The 24,738-nt window shown below is 47.0% G+C and overlaps 1 protein-coding gene across 1 annotated transcript; it reads left to right on the top strand.

The window, feature by feature from the left end:
• The first annotated feature begins 8,818 nt into the window (after positions 1 to 8,818).
• On the top strand, positions 8,819 to 13,975 carry LOC100714680 (chymotrypsinogen A-like). Its single transcript, XM_063246680.1, has 6 exons — positions 8,819 to 8,874; positions 8,968 to 9,062; positions 11,581 to 11,750; positions 11,840 to 12,020; positions 12,670 to 12,803; positions 13,144 to 13,975. The coding sequence occupies exons 1-6, from the start codon at positions 8,819 to 8,821 to the stop codon at positions 13,303 to 13,305; spliced, it is 798 nt and encodes a 265-aa protein (XP_063102750.1). The 3' UTR covers positions 13,306 to 13,975.
• The last annotated feature ends 10,763 nt before the right edge of the window (positions 13,976 to 24,738 follow it).

Raw genomic sequence — 24,738 nt, 5'->3', positions numbered from 1 at the left:
CCTGTGTCAGTGGGAGGTGTCAAGGTAAACAGCAGGCTGGTCCCCAGCGAGTGCTTGAAAGCCAGGCAGGACCAGAGTGGGGGCTCAGCAGGGCCTCTGAGTGGAGAACTCAGAGGTGTGGGGTGGGGGGCAGCTTGGTGGCAAAAAAGGGACAGAGGAGCCACACAAAACTACAGGTGACATGCAGTAGTGTTCAGTATTTTTCTCTTCTTTCATGGCTCTGGGGACTAACACAGCCTTCACACTGAGCTACGTTCTTGGCCCTTTTAAGAACTTTTTATCCTGAGACAGGGCCGCTCTAAGTCACCAAGCTGTCCAGGCTGGGCTTGGACGTGCAGTCCTCCTGCTTCAGCCCCTCCTGAGGGCTGGAATTATAGGCAGGTGCCACCATACTTGACATGGTATTCAATTTTTTTAGATTTTCATGCCTCTCAACAGTGTGCAGAAGTTTATTGTCTGTGCTACGGGGCTGAAACCCGTGGCCTGTGCCCACCTCAGGCCCTGCTCTGCCACCGAGCTGTGCTCCTGCCCGAGCGACTTGTTCTGTAACCAGAAGCAGCTGCAGAAGGGTGGAGGGGATGGAGTATTTGGCTGAGAAGGAAGATGTGAGCTGCTCAAGGGTTTGGGAGACGGAGGAGCCAGCTGGACACTGCACACCCTCATCTGTGGGGTGTGCACCCTGTGGTGCCCACGAGCCGCCTCAGCACTGAGGTTACCCTCCCACCGCCTCGCCCTGCAGCTGGTTCACAGCTGTCGCCTCAGCAGGTTCCTGGGCAGCCTGCCGAGTGGGTGAGCTCGGCTTCCCGCTCCCACTTGGTCTCGTTGCTAGGTCTGCAGTGAAGGCACAGGGCTGCTCAGGGTCCCCCAGCTCTGGGCTGGGTGGCCCGAGGGACCAAGGAAGTGGTCTCTTCATGCTGCCTGTGGCTGGGGTGTGAGGGTGGCTTGGCCCCACCTGCAGTTTCTCAGACTCCCGTCTTTGGCCTTCTGGCCACAGCAGTTGGGAGGTGACGGCTCAGGGGCTGACCCCTGGGACACCTCACCTGGTGATTGAAGTCCTCACCAACAAGGGAGTCCCCAGAAGTGGAGGCTGAGGCTGGGAGGGGAAGGGCAGGGCAAAACACCTACTCAGGCAGCACCCCACTCTTCTGACGGCCCAGAGTGCCCCCCCCCACATGCCCAGGGTCCCCATTTTCCATGTAGGGACAATCTCCAGAGTCAGGAGCCAGGGATAACATCAACCCTGTGCCCACCATGGGAGGGATGGTGGGGACCCTGCATCTTGGGGTGCAAGAATAGGCAGCCAGTCAACCAAGGGTATCCTGAGGGGTCACTGAGGAACTCTGGACACCCCAACATCTCGGATCTCTGCAGGGAGGGCCCTCACACACTTGGGCCAGCAGTCACCCTTGAGTGACTTTCTAGAGGAGCCTGAGATTCAGGACATCTGGGCTGGCCACTCCACTGTGCAAGCTCCAACCAGCTGAGCACCCAGGGTTGTCTACACCCCTCTGAGCTCTGAGTCCGGTGGCAAGTTCTGAGCTATCCTGCTCCTGAGGGCCTCGTGCTCATGACCTGAGTCTGTATCAGGAGTGGACCTGGACACTTGGAGACACAAACACTTGGCTGCTCACACCAGGAGGTGTGGCAGTCAGCACAAGGAGGAGGACAGAATGCGGGGACTGACTGGGCAGAACCAGCCAGGTCAGGAGGACTTGGAAGGTGAGGGAGCTTGGTGATCCCTCCTGCCCTGGCTTAAGGGTGTGTGGTTGAGTGGATGCTTGGAACCAAGACATGAGAAGGGACCTGGGGTGTCTGCTTGCATTTGGCACAAAGGATGGGGCAGCTGGAGGTGTCCAGGGGGTTGGCAGGTATGAGCAGAGGCCACCAGGAGGAACTGGGGCCCCACTGTGGCACAGGCCTGCACCGCTGGCCCTGATCCCCTCTCTGGCATTTGTACCTGGGGGCCCCTGGTGGCCCAACCTGCTCACAAAGCTGCTGCCAGAAGAGTGCGCACCCCAGAGGGCCTCTGTGCAGCGTACTTCACTCCCAAGTGCCCCACCCTGAGTGTCTGCTGTCACCCTTAACTCACAGCCGTGGACTCTGCGGGGCCCCAGCCATGCCTGATCCCTGCAGCAGGGCTCTTGAGTGGGGTGACAGGCGGAGTGACTGCCATCTCCAAGGTGGAATGTGGGGATCAGTCAGCCTAGGCCCTCACTAAAACTCTGCTGTCCCTTGCTTATTGCCCACACTGGGTAGACCACAGTGGCCCCCATCACTGGCCTGCCTGACCCCAGCCAGCCTGGTGAAGGCTGAGTTCAGGAGCACAGTGAGGTCTTAGATGCCCTAAACAGGCAGCGTGCACCTTGGGCTTACTGAGGCTTTGCGGCGAGCAGGCCCAGGGCTATTGAGCCCAGTGTAGTCTGGGCTCAGTGGGCCACCAGGATCTGCTGCACCCAAGGCAGGAAGGTAATGATGTGGGTGTACCTGGCAGCTAGAGGGGGAGCAAGTGTAGCTGGCAAAACCCTCCAGGTTCCATGCTTTGTCCTTTCAGCCACTCAGGTGGCCTCCAAAATCATACTGTGGGACAGGAGGGGCTCTGATGGACAGCACAGACCGCCTCCTCCAGGCCTCTGCTCATGGTGCCCAGCCCAGCCAGGGCCAGGCACCAGGGATATGAAAGTCTTCACTTCCTTGGATGATTTTGCCCCTGGAAGTCTGGGCCACCCCACGTTGAGCCCATAATAGCTGAGGTGACTAAAGGAAGAAGTCCAGGTGGGCCTGATCATGAGGCCACCGTGAGAGAAGAAGGGCTTTCACAGTGTCCCAGCCCAGGCCACGCATTGCACAGCTCCAGGCGGTGCCCTCCACATGGGGAGCCATGCATGGAGTCCCCTCCCTGTGCCCTCTGCTGAGCCGGCAGTGATCCCCCAGGAGCCCTGTCTCCCTGACTACTGGGCAGGCGGGTCCTGGCAGAAGAGTGGACTATTCAGCACCTTTGCTCCTCTCTCCTTGCACAAGATCTGACCTGGGCTGTTGCCTAAAGGAGCCCATGATGGGCAAGAAGAGGGAGTGGGCAGAGCCCAGGAGGCCCCACAGAGCAGGAGGAAATGCCACTGGCCCTCGTGCAGATGGTCACATCAGTGGCCAGGCTGGCCCAGAACTTCCTGCAGTGTGTGTGGACACCAGGGGCGCAGCCACCTCTTGCAGCCTGTCAGGAGGGGGTGCTGGTGTCTGGCAGAGCTGGGTGAGGAGTCAGTGTCCACAGAGCCCAGCCTGCCAGTGCCCACCTCCTACCACATCTCAAGTGTGTTTGGTGCTACCCCAGCCCATAGTGGCCACAGCATCCCCATGCAAAGTCCTCTTCCACGCTGTCTGAGAAGCAGAAAGGCATGGCCAGCTTCAGCAGGGTGATGTCACTGGAGATGGTGAACGGGGTGGAATCGGGGTTGTCCAAAACCTGAGGGTGACAACACAAGTCCAGTGAGGCCTCAGGAGAGGCCAGGTCTGTGCATCTCCTGAGGTCAAATTTCTGTCCCCAAACTCTTGTCCCCAGGCCTGGTACCTTGTGACCTTCAGGACCTTCATGGCCTCCTCATCTAAGCCCTGGTCAAACTGAGCAGCCACCACCATGTTGGATGTCCCAGCCCAGAGACAGGAGGCATTGGGGACAGGACGGGGTCACTACCCTCCCACCCCCTTAACCCCCTTGAGCTGGAAGCAGAGCCTGGGCCACTGCTCACCTGACCCTACAGTGGGTGGCCATGAACATCTGGGGTGATGAGGGTGCCCCAAAAGAAGCTGTGGCTAGTTTTGTCCTGAAGAGGAAGGAGGAGAAGGTCACAGTTGCTACCTGGGCAGCACCCTAAGGTCCCCATGTCACCTTCAGGGGTACCTGCCAGGGTCAGGAGCCAGGGACAGTGTCCTCACCACTGAAGATCCAGGCCAGGCCACTCAGCATGGGTGAATAGCAGGGACGCCACATCCTAGGCAGGGAGGGGTGGAAGCCAAGGTTGACTTCAGGGCCCCCAGGTACCACCTCTTCTCCCCAGCCATCTCCCACCCCCACCCAGAACAGCTCCCCTGCCCCCTCCTCTGAGAGGTTGGTCCTGCTTCCTGCCCAGCTCTGGAGTCTTCAGTGTGACATGTGCTGGGCACAGGGATGCAGAGGACTCGCTCTCTTGTCCCCTCAGCATGGACAAATGGAAGGAGGTGGCAGCAGGGAGACCAGGCTCTTTGACTGTGACCCTGGATCCCAGGTCCCCCTGCTGGGCTGGCTCAGCCACTGAGCTCAGAGACTCAGTTTCCTCATCCAGAAAATGGTCCTCCCACAGTTGTTGCCTTCTTGGGTGGGTATAAGGACAAGGGACAGATGAGCAGGGGAGGCGCTTGTTCTGTTCCTGGCATGTAGTATGTGCTCATTGAGCAGGAGTGGAAATGGGTACCAAGACACCGCTGCCTGCAAGGTCATTGCTGACTGTTCAGAGGATTTCCTGTCCCTAGACTTGGCCTCCCTGTCCCTTGCACAGGGTGCAAGGCCTCAGCACAGCTAGGCGTGTCTGCCTCCTCTCCTGGAGCCTCAGCCCTGCTAGGTTTGGGGCTCAAGAATGGAGTGGTGGTTCCAAATTCTGTGGTGGCTTCTGTACCTGAGCAGGAGAATGTGGCCGGGTGCCGTCCTTCCCAGGTCACTATTGTGGAGATGTTGGCTCAGAGGGGACGGTGACTGTGCTCGGCCGAACCGGGAGCAAAAGGAGCAACCTTCCTGCCTCTGCCCACCAGGTGCCTTCCAACAGCAGTGCCCATCAGGGCCCAGCCCCAGGGGAGCCAGAGGCAGCCCATGGAGCTGCAGCCACGGGAGGGCAGGCACCTGGGATGGCAGCAGCTGTGGCCCGCAGCTGAGCCCAGGACCAAGGGCAGAGGTGAGGCTGAACGAGGGCCTTGACCCAGGGCTGTTCTCCACATCTTCCTTCTGAGCCCAGCCTTGTCCCTCATGGTCTGGGGACATGGAATTTGTTTGCTGTTTGGTGTTGAGAAACCCCTGGGCGGTGAGGTCAAGCAGGGAGCAGTTTGGGGAGCTGACTGCCATGGCCTTGAGAGAGTCCAGGGAGGCTCAGAGAAGACTCCAGCATGCTCTGTGGCCATCACTTGGACTGGAACAGAGTGACTTGCAGGGCCCAGCTGCCCGTTCACAGCAGAACCCTAGAGTTGGGCCTCTGGACCTACTCATGGCCTTTCAACAGTACAGGTCATCTTGAAACCGGGACCTGCCCAGAGAGAAAGAAAATATTTGTCTCCCTGGGCAGGTCCCTTGCCCTTTGGCAGTTCGTGCATTTCCAGGAGCAATTTCTGTTCTCGGCCCTTCTCAGGTACAGATTTTGTTTTGATTTTTAAAAAACTTTAATTTGCTCTGCTGGTGGCACATGCCTATTATCCCTGCACTTGGAAGGCTGAGGCAAGAGTATTGTTATGAGTTCAAAGCAACCTGGGTTACATAGTGAGGTCAGGGTCAGTCTGAACTACATAGTGAGACTATGTCTAAAAGCAGCCCCCACCCCCAATTAGTAATTAAGTCGTGGTAAAACACATGTAGTATGCAACTGACCTCCCTCTCTCTCCTATTCTGAAAGTTACCTTCACAAGATTTCTGCTCCTTCTAAAATGCAGAGAATTTGGAGACTGGGCTCACAAGGGATTGAGTCTCCAGAGCACAGCCAGAAACGTGTGAATCATTGATAAACTGAGAGACTCACCCAGCACAAGAAATGGCAACAGGGCAAGTTGTACCCAGGCAGGGACAGGGGACCAGATTCACATCCCTGCCTAGCCACTCCCTGGGGTGAGGTCTGGAGAGAGGTTATGCAGAACAGCAGGCCTGCCCGGCATGGAGCTGGGCACTGGACACGGCTCCCTCCAGGACTCGTACTGTTAAGACTGTGGCATCTTCTGAGACTCGGGACCCAAATGGTTAGATGCAGCAAACTGAGGCAGGAGGACTGACTGCAAGGTCAAGCCCAGCCTGGGCAACTTAGCCTGTCTCAGCCGTAACGTTAGGTAAAATAAATCAGATGCGCTAGCTTTAATATCACATGGTTTCTCTTATATAAGAAATCCAAGGTATAAATAAAGGAGGAAAATAAAAGATATAGTAGGAAGCAGGAAGGGGGATCTTTTCCAAATGGGCAGGGGATCAAGAAACAGGAGCGGAGGGAGGGAGGAGTAAGGAGACGTAAAAAAAGTTTAAGATGTGTTGTGTGTGTAGCAGTTCCCCAGAAAGAATATAATCATTAGGTGCTCCAACCCCAATTGAGCAGACAGAGACTTCAGCTGCCGGTGTCTCAGTCCTGCCGTCTCACTGCTCCCATAAATGTCATCATGGAGAGAAGACGGTTCTCCTAAACCGGAATAATTTACTGGTTGGAAAAGTCTTTGAAACGACTCCCAACGTCCTGCTCAGTTTGTACACTTTCCTCAGTATCCCTTCTCTTTGTTTGAAAACCTAATAAACATGGGCTGTCCAGAGAAAATCCTTGTCTCAGCCCCCAGAGTCTTGAAAATTACTAGAAGGTTTTGATCCTCCTGGAGCTGTAAAATCATACCACTTGTCTCATATTTAAGTCTTCATAGTACACTCGTTTGGGAGACTGGGGCTCTTGGCCAGGTCCCGGATATACATTCTATTGGCTATTAATTGGTGCCAACCATAATCAGGGTGGATATTATGGTCTATATCTAGATATCCCCTCAAAACCCCATGGGGTCATGAGACAGGCTTTTTGGAGGCATTTATATCTAGAGTATCTGATTGGTTCATTGTCTAGTGCTAGGAATGAAGCTGAGTTCTACACCCACCTTAGGGTGGGTAACCTGCATACAGTATTGGGAGGAAAAGAGGCCTGCTGCTCCATTTTTTTGGTTGCTTTTGCCGTCTTCTGCCGCCATGAACTATTATTGCCCCTCTGCCATGCTACTCTGTCTTGGAGCCAGCTGATTCTGAACTGAAACCTCCACAAACTGTGCACTAAATAAACCTTTCCTTCCTGAACTTTGGATATTAGGTATTTTGTCTCAGCAATGAGTAAAGTAAGACAGAGGGGCGCCCTTAACCCCAGCATCACAGCATTAATCCCAGCATCACACCCTTACTCTGAGCATCACACTCCAGAGATCCAGCCACCTCTGAAAAGCCCCGCCTATGACTGCATGAGGCTTTGCGGGGACATTTAGCACAAGCCACAGTACTTCATCATCACTTTTTGATTTCATTCAATTCTTTGTTGGAGATGAGAGGAACCTGGAATCCAACTCCAGAAGGAGACGAGAGCAAGACAAAACCCAGTAATGTTTTGCTGAGCTGCTTGGAGCTACATGATAACACAGCCTCTTTGTGTTTCAAGCCACCAATCAGTGAAGGGCCACTTGAGGAAGTAAAGTGAGACCAATGGCTGTCTGCAGCTCCTGGTGACCCCTTCCTGTAGGTTAAGACGGAGTCAAGATATCCATGCTATGGTTTGAATCTGAAAGATATCTCCAAGAACTTGGTGCTAAAGGATTGTTCACCAGCCTGTGGCTCTATATTGAGAGGTGTTAGAAACTGTAGAAGGGGGGCTGGGGATTTAGCTCAGCAGCATAAGCGCCTGCCTTCCAAGCAGGGAGTTGTGAGTTTGATCCCTTGTACCGATAAAAATGAAAAAAGACAAAAAAAAAAAAAGAAACTGTAGGAGGAGGGACCTCAAGAAGGAATTGAGGTTACCGAAGGCATGTCTCTGCACAGGTTGGAGGAGCTGCAGGTTGGAGACCCTGTGGTTTCAGTGGTGCATCCCACAGCCCCTGAAATGAGCAGCTCTACTGGGCCACCAGTGCCCCACAATGATGCTGCACCTTAGCACAAGCTCCAAGGAACTGGGCCAGGCAACCATAGGATGAAACAAATGAAACCATGGGCCAAAATTTTACATTGGTTGCTTCAGGTGTTTCATTATAGCTATAAAAAGCCATCTCAAGAGCCTACTAGCTTGGGGCTCAGACTTTGGAGCACACAGTACCTCTGGGCCCACCAGCTTAAAATAGCTTGGTTTGCTCCACTGCTCTGAGTGTTGCTTGGTTGCTTTGCCTGTAATAAACCCAAATATGCTGTACCACTTTCACCCTCCCACATTCAAACTGGTTGGTTGGCTGGAACAAGGTGACTCGCTGGGTAATTCTGATTGCCTGAGCAATGATTTGCTTTTAGATGAGTGTTCATTGAACTTTTCTTTGCTGAGCCCCTATAGTTGACATTCAGTGGTCCTGGGCCAACACTGGAATACTCTGAGAATCCAGCCACCTCCTCCAACCTGTACTGGGACACAGAGACACTCAGGGCTGAGAGGCCTCTCTGAGATGCAGGAGACAGTGGAGACCTGTGCCTCACCAGGAAGCATGTTCTGTTTCTGTAGGGCCCTGGATCCTGGACTAGCATGACATTGCCCTTGGCATTCCCCAGGCTGCAGGTGGTATGAGCAGAGGGCAGCTGTCCTTTTCCCAGGAGCTGGGAAGTTCCAGGCTGAGAGCCAGCCAGGATGGGAGAGGAGCTTGGCCTCCACTTATCGTGCAAAGTCCTTGTATAAGAAGGAGGTGCCCCCTCAGGCCTTTACATGGTTTAGAGGATTCTAGAGGACATAAAAGGGGCCCTGAATCAGGCAGATACCACCTTCTCTGACAGCAGCGCCATGGCCTTCCTTTGGTTTCTGTCCTGCTTTGCCTTTGTGGGGGCCGCACATGGTGAGTGCTGGGACCCAGAGCCATCAGGCCTGGAGAATGTGGGAAGATACCTGAAGCTATCATGAGCCGCACAACCAGGCCCCAGAAGACAGCCTGGGGCTCTGTCCCCAATGAGAGGTGAGCTCCGTGGCTTCACCCAGCACCTGAGGGGACCTGAGGCTGCAAGGAAAAAAGAGGTCCTTTAGGGCTCTCAGCCCTGGCTCCTTGCAGCAAGAGTGGGAGAGACACGCTGGCTCAGCTGGGGTTGGCGGCTCTAGATGCTCCTGTGGGCAGCGTAGGAGGTGACTGTAGCCCCCTTGCCAAGGGTAAGGTCATGCTAGTCCAGATAGGGATTTTATTTATGTGTTGGGCACTTGCTGATTTTTTAAAAAATTAAATTAAGGAAGAAAGCCCATGTGTGGTGCCAGGCACATGTAATCTGAGTTCTCTGAGTGGCCGAGGCAGGAGGATTGTAAGTCAGTGTCCAGCCTGGGAAATGTGCCTTAGTGAAGCTCTGTCTTCTCAAAATTTAAAAAATCAATAAGGACTGGGGCTCTAACTCAGTAGGTCCAATCCCTAGATTCACTCACACACACACACACACACACAGAGGAAAGGGATATTTAAAAATATACAAAATTAGATGACACCCAGGAATATACTGTTAAGATTTAGCAGATTGTACCTTTTTGCAGACTTGCTTCAGGTATTTACTTTTTTGTTGCTTTTGATTTTGATTTTGTTTTTATTTTTTGAGACAGGATCTCACTATGTTGTCCTGTCCATCCTGGAATTCCTGAGCTTAAGGGATCCTCCTGCCTCAGACTGCAGTTACGACACTGTGCTCCAGCTAGGTCTTTCTTTTCTTTACTTTTCCTTTCTTTCTTTCTTTCTTTCTTTCTTTCTTTCTTTCTTTCTTTCTTTCTTTCTTTCTTCTTTCTCTCTTCTTTCTGTTCTTTTTTTTGGGGGGGGGTGGTATTTTTTTAAGAAGTTTACATTTCTTATTTTATATGTGAAGAGTTAGCCTGGCCTCTTCCTTCCAGTGGATGGCCCGTGTAATCTTCCTGAGTGGAAAGTCACTTAGCCCAACCTGATGAAACCCTATCCTTCAAATCCTGATGGGAACACTGGCGGTTCAGTTTGAGGCTGTGTTTCTCCATCAGACTTTGTTGGTGGGAGCACAGGGAAGAGCAGTCTCCTCAGGCGGCTCCAGGAGAGCTGCTGGTGACCCATGCTGCCTCCAGAGGCCCAAGGAGATATTTCTTTTTTACACGTAAACGGAAATGTAGTTCAAGTAAGGCTTTGCTCTGTTCCCTTCTCCTCCCTGTTCTGAGTTGTGTGTCATTCTAAGCTGGCTCATACAAACGCACTATACACACACACATATCTATCCATAAAGGTATAAATATTTGCTTAAATAGCATTGTACTCTACCTTGGTTTATAATGTGCTTTTAAAAAATACTCATAATGCATTATTTAGCTTTATTCACATTGCTATGGAGATCCAGCTCATGCCCTTCAGATGTAATGTGCTCTCTCTACTAGGCCACCTCTCTGTCTCTCTCTCCCTCTTTTTTCCTTTCATAAACAGTTGATTGTGGCTTTTTGTGTGTGGCAATAACAGCCTTCCCTGAAGGCCTTGTTGTGTCCTTACTCTTGTGGGCAGGTAGAGACCCCAGAGATGGTACCTGGTGGCCAGGACTGCACACTCTGAGGGAAAGGCCAAGTGTGTGGCCAGTACAGGGCTGAGAAGCTGCCGAGTCCAGGGCCTGCCCAGCACAGCTGTCTTCTCCTAGATGATTCCACACCTCCTCGCTGTGGCCTTTTATGATGTGGAATCACAGTCCTACTTCATTCATAATTAAGAAACCCAAGAAGTGGGGCTGAGGATTTAGCTCAGCAGCATAAGCACCTGCCTTGCAAGCATGCAGTCGTAAGTTCGGTCCCTGGTACCGATAAAAAAGGAAAAAGACAAAAAAAAAAAAAAAAGAAACCCAAGAAGTATGCGATCAGTAGATGCTGAAATGGTGAGGTTCCGCAGAAATGAAGAATTCTGCCCAGGCCCTGTGCTGTGAGTCGGCCTAGTGTTTTGGCTGGAGGACACAGGATGGGGGTCACAGGAATGAGTTACATATGCTGCTCCCACCAGTCCAACAGATGCATGTTGACCTATGGAGTCAGTGTTGTTTTGCTCCCACTGAACAGCTGAGGACACCGTGGAGCCCCTGGTCCAAGGCCACACAACTAGGAGGGGCACCTAGAGGTCGAGCCCATGCCATCTGAGGTCCAGCTGCTCTCTCCTAAGGCAGGGCAGGCCCAGGTGGGGACAGCCAAGTCCCTCTGCACCTGTGGAAGAGGACTGGGGTCAGCAGGCTGCAGGTGAGGGAGCCTTGAGCCCAGAGGTTAGAAGCCAGTGGACCTTGCAGAGGTAAAGTTGGCTGTGGAGTGGGGATCCTGAGCCAGGCTGGGTGGGCTGAGGTGGGAACCAGTAGCTCTGCAATGCTGGGGGTCAGGCCCAGACTGGATCCAGCCCTCCCTCACGTTGCTCTCAGACAGCGGGGTCCCAGCCAGCCAGCCTGTGCTGAGTGACCTGGCCAGGATTGTCGGTGGCGAGGACGCGGTCCCTGGCTCCTGGCCCTGGCAGGTGTCCCTGCAGGTGAGATGGGGATTCCAAGCAGGGAGGGAGGCCCCAGGTTGTTGGGCAGGCTGGGGTGCTGCTCAGGCAGCAGCTGGGACCCTCCTCTCCTTCCTTCCCAGTATGTAACAGGCTTCCACTACTGCGGGGGCATTCTCATCTCCAAGCATTGGGTGATCACCGCAGCCCACTGCGAGGTCAGGTGAGCAGGTGGCCTGGGCTCTGCTCCAAGCTCCAGGGTAGGGTGGGGACGTCAGTGGCCTGTTGTGTTCCTTACCCCTCCTGTCTCTGTTCCTAGCACCTCTGATGTGGTGGTGGCTGGGGTATACAACCTGAACATTATTGATGAGTTCGTGCAGTTCTTACAGATTGAAAAGGTATCAGGCCAGAGGACAGGAGCTTGTCCCTCAGCGATGAATCTCGGCTGCTCCAGACCTCACTGGGCTTGTGTGGTTGTCACCCTCAGGTTTTCACACACCCCAGCTACAGCAACGAGGCAGCAAGCTACGACATTGCAGTGATAAAGCTGGCCACACCTGCCCAGTTCACCGAGAGAGTGTCCCCCGTGTACCTGCCCTTTGCTACTGACCACTTCCATCCGAAGACCCCATGTGTTGTCACTGGCTGGGGCCAGACAAGGTTCTCCCGTGAGTGTCACTCAGCCTTTCCACAGCAGGAGCTCCCACTGGGTTTAGAAGCCTCCTGGACAGCAGGAATCCCCATGTGTGACCCAAATGGTTTTTTAAAATTAAAAATCTACGAAGTAGCCTGATGTGGTGGCACATGCCTGTAATCCCAGCACTACAGAGGCAGAGGCAGGAGTATTGCGGGGAGTTCAAGGCCAGCCTAGCCTACATAGTGAGTTCAAGGTCAGCCTGAACTGCTTAGAAAGACCCTATCTTAGGGCTGGGGGTTTAGTTCAGTGGCATAAGCACCTGCCTTGTAAGCAGGCAGTCGTGAGTTCAATCCCTGGTACCGACAAAAAGGAAAAAGACAAAAAAAAAAAAAAAAAAAAAACCCTATCTCATAAGTGAAAGAAAAAAAATCTATAAAATATACAATTATTATTTTGGAACCAAGAGCAAAGAAAAAGTTAAAAGCCTACCACGCATAAATAAACCGAGGGCTCACTGAGGTACACTTCACAGACAGCTTGTGAAGAAGCCCTAGACAGGAGCTCTCAGCAGCTGCCTGCTCCCCTGTGTGGGCACCCAGCAGGGCGTCTCTCTAGTTTGGAGGGAGCAGATGGGGTCCAGGTGGGGAGAGGGGCTCTCACCCATGGCTCTGTCCCTGCAGCACCTGAGGACTCCAGCAAGCTGCAGCAAGGTGTCCTGCCCCTCGTGAGCACCAATAACTGCAAGACGTACTATGGCGACCAGATCACAGAAACGATGATCTGCGCTGGGGGCAGTGGTGTCTCCCCCTGCTTGGTATGGTTGGGGTGAATCAGGAGGGACACAGGGAACCTGCACACAGGCCTGGGCTCTCCCCTGGCCTCCTTTACTAGCAGGCCCCCCGAGTCGGGTCCTGTGGCCACGTCCATGCTGGACCTCCCATTTAGTTCAGTCCTCACAGCAGCCCCGGGAGCACAGGGTCCTCGGGAGTAGATGGCAGGGCAGGACTTCATGGCATCCAGATGGAAGTCAGTTGTACAGAGCCACTGTGCCCACCCTTGTCATCCCTCTGCCCCATTTCTGCCTCTCCTGACCCTGGAATCTTGGGCTGTGGCACCCTTTCAGGCTGACAGTCAGCCCCTCTCCCTCCCTGCAGGGTGACTCTGGCGGCCCCCTGGTGTGCCAGAAGAATGGAGCCTGGAAGCTGGTAGGCATCGTGTCCTGGGGCAGCAATACCTGCTCTCCCTCCATTCCTGCTGTGTTCTCTCGAGTCACTGCACTTGTGAACTGGGTTAAGGACATCCTGAAGGCCAGCTGAGGTTATTTTCTTGCACCCCCTTCTCCAGGGGTCCCCAATAAAGTCCTATATTTAGAAACACTGGCTGCATGTATCTCAATGAGTGACCCATAGAGATGCTGAACTACAGTTTTCCATGTCTTTCACCAAGCACGGCATTACTGTTCCCTTCCCACACTCTAGCACTCCTCTCAGACAGCTGAGATCCAGACCCCGCTGCTGCAGCCAGCCTGAGCCCTGGAGCTCTCTGGCAGGCAGGAGGCCCTGCCCAACCTCTCTGCTCAGGAGCCCTCAAGGGTCACTGCACTGGGACCTAAGCAGCTCCAGTCAAGGTTTCTGCCTGCTCCACAGGCTCCAGGCACCTTTCTCTGCCTTCAGCCCCCTCCAGCCAGTGTCCTGGAGCTGCCTTCCAATCCATCCCATCTGCAACACCGACCCCTGCTCACACTGAACACAAACTCAGCTGCAAGCCTGGCCACACTTTTAAAAATTTTATTTTAAAGAGGGTAAAATTAAACACAACAAAACAGAACATAAGAAAACAATGTAAGATTTCAAAGCAAGACAACTGGAGATCTTTATTATATATCATATTGTCTCTTGTCTTCTTCCAAATAGTTGTCCATATCTTCACATACAGGGAATTCATACAAAACAACATACTATAAAACTGATCAGAACAAGATGATGAAGGCATTTAGGTCTTGAATACCAGACAATAAGGAAGTCAACAATGGCTGTCATAGATCTCTCATTGTCTTCAAAATAGCTGTCCATACTTTCATGTGTGTTGAAATTAAACAAAACAAAACAAACTAAATCACTCTGAACAAAGAATAGTATTGCTGGATTTCACATCATGACGCTATGGAACCAGCGCTGGGTACCTTAGTGTCTCTTTTTCTTCAAAGCAGTTGTTTATTTCATCATGCATTATATAATTGATTCTCACAAACTGTTTAAAAGTTCTATGTGTGTATAAATCTCTATATGTATATCTATCCTTTCTGTATTAGAGGGAAAAACAAAACAAGACACAACAAAACAAATTCCTAGAAAAACACGAAACGAAAAAGACATATAAAACCACAATACAAGGTGATCTACAAAGGTTACTATGATGGCTCTTGTTATCTTCAATAGAATTGTCTATATCATCAGTAATAGTATAATTGAACATAGCAGTATATAACAATATTAATAAAAACAAAACATTGGAGACATAATAAGACTTCAAAGGCAGGTAATACCAGAGTGGGTATCCTAGTGAATCTTGTCATCTACAGAGTATTTGCCTATGAGACTCTCAGACCTGATACTATCAATCATAACAGATTCAAATAAAATCAGGCAATACAAAACAGCAATCTAACAGATTCAAATAAGATCAGTCGTAAGACAGCATAAGTTATACAGGACTTCAGATTAAGTTAATAGGAAGTTAAGGATGGTTACCATAGAATATCCTGCTATTTTTGGAATAGCTGTCTGTGCCTTCAAATATAGTACAAGTAGACAGACTGGAACAGAATATAATCAAACTAAACAGAGAAATGAGAATAATGTGGATTTTAAATCTTGATATACTATTAACAATGTCCTCTGCCTTCCTGTTTTAGACAATTCCTCCCTTTCATTTTCACAGGGTACATTGTATATTTTGGGTCCCACTAACTCCTTTAGTTTTTAGATTAGGGGGGCAACCCATTATTTACCTAAGTGGTTCTGAACCTTTTTACTCCTGGGCTTGACCTTAAGTTGTATTCCTTTACCTACAAAAGCCTCCAGGTTTTCCTTCATTTTAGCTAAGTAGTTCTCCACTGAACAGAAGTGTCATGTCTTCCAATCTATCTGCAGCTGCTGGAGGAACTGCCCCTATTTCTCTCTGGTTCCCTGTCACATAGAGCATTGTTTTCTCATATTTGATTTTCAGTTCATGAACCTTCTTTCAGGTTAATTATATTTCCTATACAGAGCAACTTGATGGACCCTATCTCCTGATCTATTTTGCATGTGTTTCTTTTTGTTGGTGTATCAAGGCCATCTATGTTAGAGATTATAGTCAAGCTTCTCTGTCTCATCTCTGCTATGCTATTTTTCTGCCATTGGTTGTCTACTTTTCTCCTTTATTCCACTATCTGCCCTGTTCATTGAGGCCTCTCTGTCACTGTTCCTGAAATTCTGGTGTTTTTTTTCTCTCTCTAGAATGTCCTTCAGTATTTTTTGTAGGGTTGGATTGGTGGTCACGAACTCCCCCAGTTCCTCTGTCAAGGAAGCATCTTGTTTCTCCATTAATTTTGAGAGACAGTTTTCCAGGCTGCACCAATCTGGGTTGGAGGTTATTTTCTTTCAGGGCTTGGAATACTTTGCTTCAAGCTCTTCTTGATTTCACGGTTTGTGTTAAGAAGTCTGTCGTGATTTTGATGGGTTTTCCTTTATAGGTGATCTGTTTCTTTTTGTCTGATTGCTTTTAATATTCTGTTCTTGTGATGAATTTCTGGGATCTTGATTATTATACGCCTGAGTGTAGATTTCTTTTGGTTGTAGGTGGCTGGAGTTCTGTATGTCTAATCATCTGAATATCATTTTCTTTTCCTATGCTTAGGAAGTTTTCCTTAATTATTTCTATGAATAGCCTTTGTATTTCCTTTGTGTTTACCCCTGCTTCTTCACTCACATTTTTATTCTTAAGTTATAGATCCTCCTGTCATCTCTTAGCCTTTGTATTGTACTGCCTGTTTCCTTGTTATTTTTAAGAGGTCTCTCCTTTTACAATCACACATTGCAAAGCTATCTTCAAATTTTGTTAATCTATCTTCAGTTTCTTTCAGGCAATTTTTCCAGCTTTCAATGGAGTTTTTAATTTCCAGATAATCTCTTTGAATCTGTTTAATGAATTCTAGATTTTAAAAATATCCTTCCTCAAAGGTTTTCCTTTTTTCTGTGCTCCTCCATTCTTCCATCTGTGTCTTCTTGAGAGGAACTTAGCATTTCTTGTATTAAGTTTCTTATATCTTGCTTTACTTGTATTAGTATTTCAGTTTTGAGTTCATCTATAATGTCACAAAGATATTTCTTTTTGTCAGCTGATGTCGTGTCCAGTATTGCATGTTTTCTGCCCTCAATCTCTTCTGTATTTACCCTCTCCTGAATCCATATTCCCTGGGTTAGGAGCTGGAGGCTTTTTCTTATTTCTTTCTCTTGCATGTTTCTGGTTTCTTCCATACAGGTGTATGGTGGAGGTCCCAGTCCCTTTCTGTATTGATTATGGTTCTTCTGAAGCATGCTGGCTAGGGGATTACTGCCCTCTCCAGTTTGCTGTTGATCACTGAGGTGCAAGCAGAGGTAGCATATGCTGGCCTCTCCCCTCCAAGCCAGTCAACCAGCAGGGGTTTTCACCACATTAGTGTGTGCTCCATGGATGGAACTGGTTTGGAACAACTTCATGGACAATTTTGTCCCTGGCTATTGGGTCCCAGCCAGGATCAGGAATGAGTCAGACCTCATTCTTTGACAACACAGTAAATGATGGAATAGGTATCAGCAAAAGCATTTTCTGTTCATATCTCCTATGAATTCCAGTTTGACATAGGGTATAACATGGTGTACACCTGGAGCTGACAGCCAATTGTATTTATTGTTGTTGTTAACTGTTTTCAAAATGTGTAAGGGCCAGGGATTTAGCTCAGTGGTTCAAGTGCTTGCTTGGCAAGTGTGAGGTCATGAGTTCATAGATTCAATCCTTGTGGCAGATGATCAGTGGTCTTCTGTAGAACACTCAAGTAATGCAGGCCAGCTCTATAATACTTTTATTATGCTATTGAATTTGATTTGCTAGTATTTTATTGAAGATTTTTGAATTTACATTTTTGCAAAACTGTAGCTGTAATTTTCCTTTCTTTCTTTCTTTTTTTTTTTTTTTTAAATCAGGGCAATAATGTTTTGCTAGTTTCTTTGTGTTTGTTCATTTGTGATTTTTTTCCTAGTGCTGGGAATTGAAGCCAGGATCATTTGTCGTTTTTTTAAAAAATTTGATTTGGATGTTCAGCTCATTAATTTTCAAAATTTCTTTCTTTCAAATGCAAGTATTACAAGTGTTTTTTTTTTTTTTTTGTCTTTTTTCTTTTTATCAGTACCAGCGATCAAACTCACGACTGCCTGCTTGCAAGGCAGGCACTTATGCCGCTGAGCTAAACCTCCAGCCCCGGTATTTTTTTTTTTTTTCTTTGTTTGTTTGTTTGTTTTTTTCTGTGTGTGTGTGTACCTAGGATCAAACTCAGGACTTCATCCTTGCAAGGCAGATGCTTACATCACTGAGCTAAATCCTCAGCCCCAATGCAAGTATTTTAGGCTGCATATTTTCCTCCAAGCACTGCTTTCATTGTATCCTATTGATTTTTGTATAAGCTTTGTAGTAATTTTGCTTCCATTATGATATTTCATTATTTTATTTTTCACTTTTTAAAGATTTTGTTGGTAGACTTTAGGTACAAATTATGATTGTTTGAGTTTTTTGGGGGACAGGAAATAGTATTCCCCATGACCAAATTAAAAGTGAGCCAAAAGAACAACTTTGCCTCAGGATGTAAGAGCTTCAGCTCCCCGCAAGGAACATGAAAGTTGCCCAGGATCACACTTGTCAAAAGAAGTCGTCACCTATTTTGGAAGCGTGATAAGGAAGGTTCCAACCTGATCTCATTGGCCATCACCAAAAAACATGGTTGGGATCCCAGAGGACAAGAGTAACAGCTCTGCCTCAGACTGGAACACAGAACATGAGAACTGCTATCTTAGTCCAGGGACAGCAATGGATAATCCAGCATGGGCCTGGACTCAGAAACAGAAAACCTCTGGTGGAAAATGGCTCACCGTGACAAGTGAGATAATGTTGTATGCAGGCTGATGGCGACAAATTGAACAGCTTCCACGGAAAGGAGAAATTATTCTGAGAAATAGTCCCTAGGTCAGCAGGGGAGCTTGACTCCCAGGAGCCTCACTCTGCCATTCCGGGTTTCAGCACCATAATGTTAGAGTTTTTTGGCGCAATAAAGGAACAGAATATAAAAGTAAAAGTGGCCTTTATTCTAAGGATATAGAGAGGAGCCTGTAACCAAGAGTGGTCTAGGTTTTTCCTCTACCCTGAATATGGGGTAAGGGGTATATGTAACCTTTGACTGAGGGTGGTGCTTAGGATGGGCATTGATGACATGTGAGGAGCTGGTTGGAATTTTCTTCATGTGCATTGAGAAAGGAAAAAGGAAGTTGTAATAAGGGAAGAAGGAAGTGAGCTTAGGGTAAACATCCCAATTTGGCCTTCCACTGCCATAATGTCCTGTAATTTATCCTAGGGCAAAACTCTGTCAGTGATGACATTCATCACAGGGAATTCATATCTGTACATGATATATCTTGCATCTTATTTATTTTTTCTTTAAATTTTTTTTTATTTTAAAGAGAATAAAACACACAAAACAAAATGAAACAAAGCAAATCAGAACAGAGCAATGCAAGCAACACAGGACTTCACAACAAGACAACAGGCAATCAATGATGGCTACTATAATGTCTCTCATTTTCTTTGAAATAGTTGTCCATACCTTCACACACAATAAAATGAAACAAAACAAAGTAATATAAAACCAAGCAAAATAAAAGAATTAAATGAATATAGGACTTCAGAATAAAACAATAGGAAATCAACAATGGATACCATCATGTCTCTTGTTTTCTTCAAAATAACTGTCCTTACCTTCACACAGAATGAAATAAAATAATAGAAAACAGACTAAAGCCAATCAAAACAAAAGGATAAAAGCATTATAGGACTTCAAAACAAGATAATAGGAAATCAACAATGGCTGCCATAATGTCTTGTTTTCTTCAAAATAACTGTTCAGACCATCACACATAATCAAATCAAACAAAACAAAACAAAATAAAACCAATTAAGCAGAAGAATGAAAGCATTATAGCACTTCAAAACAAGATAATAGGAAACCAACCATGATTACCATCATACATCCCATTATGGTCAAATTAGCTGTCCATACCATTAGACACAGTAAAATCTAACAAAACAAGACAGAACAAAACCAAACCTAACAAAATTGTGAAAACAATGCAAGAGTTCAAGATAAGACAATAAGAAATTAACAGGAGTTACCACCTTCCTCTCCTAGGTGCTTCTTCCCCTTTCACTTTTAATTGTGCTCTTTGGATCCCACTAACTACTTCTGTTTCTTATGCTAGGCTTCATCTGTGTGAGTTCAAACCATCTTGCCCATAAGTGTGATCACTAGTTGCATCCATTTACCTACAAGAGCTTTGAGGTTATCCTATTTGATAGCTGAGTAGCTTTCCATTATATGAAAATACCATATCTTTCTTATCCATTCTGCAGTTGATATAGGCAAGTTACTCTTGCTTTTCTCCGATCTGTTGTTGCATGGAACAATTTTTTTCTCTCCTTTGATTTTTAGTCTATGAATTTTCCTTTGAGTTAAATACGTTTTTTTGTATGCAGTATATTGATGGATCTTGTTTCTTGATCCACTCTTCCTTGTGTTTCTTTTTATTGCTGAATTGGGGACACCTTCATTAATGGTTACAACCCGCATATATTGGTTTGTCTCTGCCATGCTATCTTCCTGCTGTTGACCCTCTACTTCCCCCTTCATTCGGTTGCTTGTCCTGTTTGGTGATCCTCCTCTACTGCTGTTGCTGGAACCATGGTCATCTTTATCTCTCTCTAGAATATCCTTCAGCACCCTCTATAGGATTGGTTTGGTGGTCATGAACTCCTTCAGTTGTTCTTTATTATGCAAGTATCTTATTTTTCCATCAATTCTGAAAGATAGTTTTGCAGGTTACAGCAATCTGGTTCGGATTTGCAATACTTCACTCTAAACTCTTCTTGACTTGATGATTTGTGTTGAGAAGTCTGCTGTGATTCTGATTGGGTTTCCTTTATAGGTGGTCTGTCTCTTTTCTCTCACAGCTTTTAATATTCTGTTCTTGTGCTGAATTTCTGGGGTCTTGATTATTATATATCTGGGTATAGATTTACTTTGGTTATGGCTAGTTGGAGTCCTATAATGCCTCACTTATCTGCATGCCAGATCCATTTCCCATGTTTGGGAATTTTTCTCCTATTATTTCTGTTAATAGCCTTTTAATTTCATTTATGTTGATCCCTGCTCTTCACTCTTAAACTGTTTTTCTTTGCACCGTCTCGCAGCCTTTGAATTGTTATTTCCGGATTCCTTGTTATTTTTAAAAATCTTTCCTCTCACGATCACTAGCTGCAATCCTGTCTTCAAGGTTTGAAAGTCTCTCTTCATTCTCTCAATTGGTTTTGTCAGCTTTTAATTTCCTGGATATCTCTTGGAATCTGTTTCATGCATCGTAATTCCTTTCTATATCGTTCATTCAAGGTTTCCATCACTTTCCTATGTGCCTCTTTTTTATTTATGTCTTCTTTAGATATGCTGAGCAATTCTTTTGTTTTGTTTTTCACTTCTTTTACTTGAGACATTATTTCTGATCTGATGACTTTTACAGTCTCATAAAGTTGTTTCTTTACTTCAGTTGCTGTCCTCTAGGAGATTTCAGGTGTGTGACTTCCATTTCCCTCCATGACTGTATCTCCCAGACTTGTTCCATGTGGGCTGGGGGTCTGAGTTTGCCTTTTGCTCCTTTGTCTTGACATTCTCCTGGGCTCCTCCCAACAAGCTGGTTGTGGGATCCAAGACACTTCCACGTTGTCTGCCCCTCTGCAGTGTAGGGGAATGGGATGGTTACCTGGGTTCCTTTGACCCCAGGTTTTCAGGCAGGCAGCAAGGCAGGGGAAGGGCTTCTGCAGCCCCTTGCAGCTACACTGGGGCTTCCCTGATGGCCAGGGGTGCATGGTTGTGGGGCTGCTTCTCTCAACCTGTGTGTCTTCACTGGGACTCCCATGATGGTGGCAGACACACAGGAGTGTGTTTGCCTGATTTTTCCAATGGGTGATGGATACCTCAAGCATGCAAGGGCCTTCAATGGTGGCCTGTGGGTCTTACCTGGCTGCCCACAGCAAGCAAGCCTTCTGACGATGGCAGCTGGCAGAGAGGAGGATATGGTTGGTTCTCTCTGCCCATGCTGGCTCCCAGCAGGAAGCAAGCCTTCCAATGGCAGCGGCTGGCAGGGGGAAGTGGATCTTACTTTTTCCTCTTTGCTTCTGTTCCCTTCCACCCTAATTCCCCTCCTTATTCATTTTCATTTGTGTGTGTGTGTGTTACTGGGATGGGAACCCAGGGCCTTTGTGCTGTACTATATCCCCACCGTTTTTTTTTTTTTTTTAAATCCGTACCGGAGATGGAACTCACAACCATGTGCTTGCAAGGCAGGCGCTTATGCTACTGAGCTAAATCCCCAGCCCCATCCCCAGTATTTTTAAAAATGAGGTTCTCACTAAGTCACTAAACTGCTCAAGTGGTCTTAGACTCCTGATCTTCCTACCTCAGCCGTCCTGGGGTGGGAGTACATGTATCTATCACCATAGCCAGATGTGTTTTAATTTTAAAAATGTTTTAAAATTGTTATAAAATACAATGGTACCTCTGTTCCTTAACTTAATTCATCCCACAATTCTGGAAAAGATTATCTTCTTCCTTTCTGTGGGGTAAAGAGTCATGAGTCCATCATCTGATGAAGAATTTGCATACAAAAACAAAATTTTGCCCAATGTTTCTGTTTGTAAACCAAACTATTCTCAAACAAAAGAGTTTGTGAACAGAGGCCCCCAATGATTAATATACAATTTGCCATCTTGCCCTCCTCCTTCACATTGAACTCAGGGCCTTCGCTTGCTGGCAAGTACCTCCAACTCAACAGGACAAAAATGTTCTTAGAGGAGGCAAAGATACATATTTGCTATAAGATGGTGCATACACATAATGTCAGCCCTTGAGATGCTGATGTAGAAAGATCACCCTGAGTTTGAGGCCAGCTTGGGTTACATACTGGGTTCAAGGTCGACCTGAGCTAAAAATCAGTATGAGGTGTAGTTCATATAGAAACAGCATAGAGGGGTTGGGGATTTAGCTCAGTGGCATAAGCGCCTGCCTTGCAAGCCTGTGGTCATGAGTTCGATCCCTGGTACCGATAAAAATAAAATTAAAAATTAAAATTAAAAAAAATGAAAAAGAAAAGAAACAACATAGCAAGCACAGAGCTGACTTCTTCATTTACTAGTGAAACCTGCCTGAGTCAGTCCTCCTCGGAGTGTGAAAAAGGCAGTCCCGGGACAAGGGTGCCACCTAGAGACCGATGTGAAAACTGCACAGCTGGCTGTGCTTTGCTTCCTCCCACCCCAGCGGGTTCCCTGGAGCTGGTGTGGAGCCCTGGTGGTGAGCGAGCTGCAGAAAGCAAAGGACAAGGTTGGGCTTGGGTCACTGACCTTGTGGCTGACTCCATTTACAGTGTCAGGACAGAGACAACCCAGGCACAAAATAGCGATGAAGTTATCAGAGCTCCCGCCATTCATGAGCACAATGGTGTTCTGAAGGAAGACAGTTTGCAGATTTTCCAGAGCAGGATGTTGAAAAATACGGGGGTGGGGTGGGGGTGGGGCAGCTATAAGGGTGGAGAGGGAGCTGGGGCAGAGCTCAGTGGTACAGAGCTCCTCTGGCAAACCAGGGGTCCTGGGTTCAGTCCCCAGTATGGGGTGTGGGGGGAGGGGGTGGAATGAAGATGTGCAGGGGAGAGTTAGGGCCTCGGTGGGCCTTCTGGCTAATCCTGACTAGAAAGAGTTACAACTGTGCTGGAGGGAGGATTAAGAGCGCAAAGGAAGCTGAGAAAGTCAGGTTAGACTCCCTTCCCCACCTTCCATAAAATGTAAAACAGGGAAGGGCCAACCACTTAGAAAACAACCCTTATTTAGTATATAAAAATAATATATATATGTATCTATATATATCTGCTATATTACTGCACTAGATTGATCGCTAACACAATCTTGTATGCAAGGCCTCTTCTCACCCATAAACTCTAGGGACAAGGCCCTGACACGATGAGAAAAAGCCAAATGAAGCTCAAATGAAGAATATGTATGTAAAACCACAACAGAGTCTGCAGAAATCCAGAAAATCATCTATATTTACTTTGAAAACTTGTATTCTAATAAGATGGAAAATACAGAAGAAATGGACAGATTCCTAGATGCATATGAATTACCACAGCTGAATCAAGAAGATATAAAAATCCTAAATAACCCAATATGAACAATGAAATCAAAGGTGTAATTAAAAACCTATCAACAAAGAAAAGCCCAGGCCTTGATGGATTCACTGCTGAATTCTACAAGATATTTAGTGAAGATTTAACAAAATTACTTCTTAAACTTTAATGAAATTGAGAGAAGCAATACTCCCAAATTCATTCCCAGAAGCAAGCATTGCTCTGATTTCAAAACTAGAGAGAATTACAGACCAGTTTCTTTAATCAACACTGATACAAAAATCCTCAATAAGATACTGGCAAACACAATGCAGCAAATCATCAAAAAGACTACACCATGATCAAGTGGGATTCATCCCAGGGATGCAGAGATGATTCATCATATGTTAAGTCTATAAATGTAATACACCATGTTAGCAGAGCCAAGGACAAAAATCATACGATCATCTCAATAGATGCAGAAATAGCCTTTGACAAAGTCCAGCACCCATTCATGATAAAAACCCTAAGAAAACTGGAATAGATGGTCTTTACTTCAATCTGATAAAAGCCATCTTTGGCAAGCCAACAGCCAACATCATACTAAATGGACAAAAACTGAAAGTTTTTACTCTAAAATCAGGAACAAGACAAGGATGTCCACTGTCTCCACTCTTATTCAACATAGTCCTGAAAACTTTAGCAGGAGCAATTAGACAAGAGAAAGAAACAAAAGGAATAAAGAAGAAAGGAAGAAGTTAAGCCATCTTATTTACAGATGAAATGATACTCAGTTACTTAGAAGAACCCAAAAACTCCACCAAAAGACTTCTACATTTAATAAGCGAATTCAGTAACATAGCTGATTACAAAGTCAACACTCAAAAATCAGTGGTCTTCCTATATATGAATAACAAAATCACTGAGAGAGAAATCAGGAAACAATACCTTTTACAAAGCATCCCCCAAAAATGAAATTTATAGGAATTAGTCTAACAAAGGATGTAAAAAACCTCTACTTGAAAACTACAGTACTCTGGAAAGGGTGGTTGAAGAGGATATTAGAAAATGGAGAGATATTCTGTGCTCTTGGGTAGGAAGAACAAATATAGTGAAAATGGCCATAATTCCAAAACTATTACACAGACTCAATGCAATCCCAATCAAAATACCAATAGTGTATCTCACAGAATTAGAGAAAACAATCTTACAGTTCATCTGGAACCTAGGATAGCAAAGGCAATCCTGGGCAACAAAGAC

This window comes from Cavia porcellus, unplaced genomic scaffold (genome assembly GCF_034190915.1).
Source record: "Cavia porcellus strain 051 isolate PalLab524CR breed Dunkin Hartley unplaced genomic scaffold, mCavPor4.1 scaffold_4, whole genome shotgun sequence".
In the NCBI taxonomy this organism is placed as follows: domain Eukaryota; kingdom Metazoa; phylum Chordata; class Mammalia; order Rodentia; family Caviidae; genus Cavia; species Cavia porcellus.
This window is presented reverse-complemented; position numbering and strand designations above follow the sequence as displayed.

Excerpts from the sequence above, each read along its gene's own strand:
- LOC100714680 (XM_063246680.1), top strand. The coding sequence starts at position 8,819 with ATGAGCCGCACAACCAGGCCCCAGAAGACAGCCTGGGGCTCTGTCCCC. Across the intron at positions 11,751-11,839 it reads AGTTCTTACAGATTGAAAAG|GTTTTCACACACCCCAGCTA; the intron begins GTATCAGGCCAG and ends TGTCACCCTCAG. Across the intron at positions 12,804-13,143 it reads GTGGTGTCTCCCCCTGCTTG|GGTGACTCTGGCGGCCCCCT; the intron begins GTATGGTTGGGG and ends CCCTCCCTGCAG.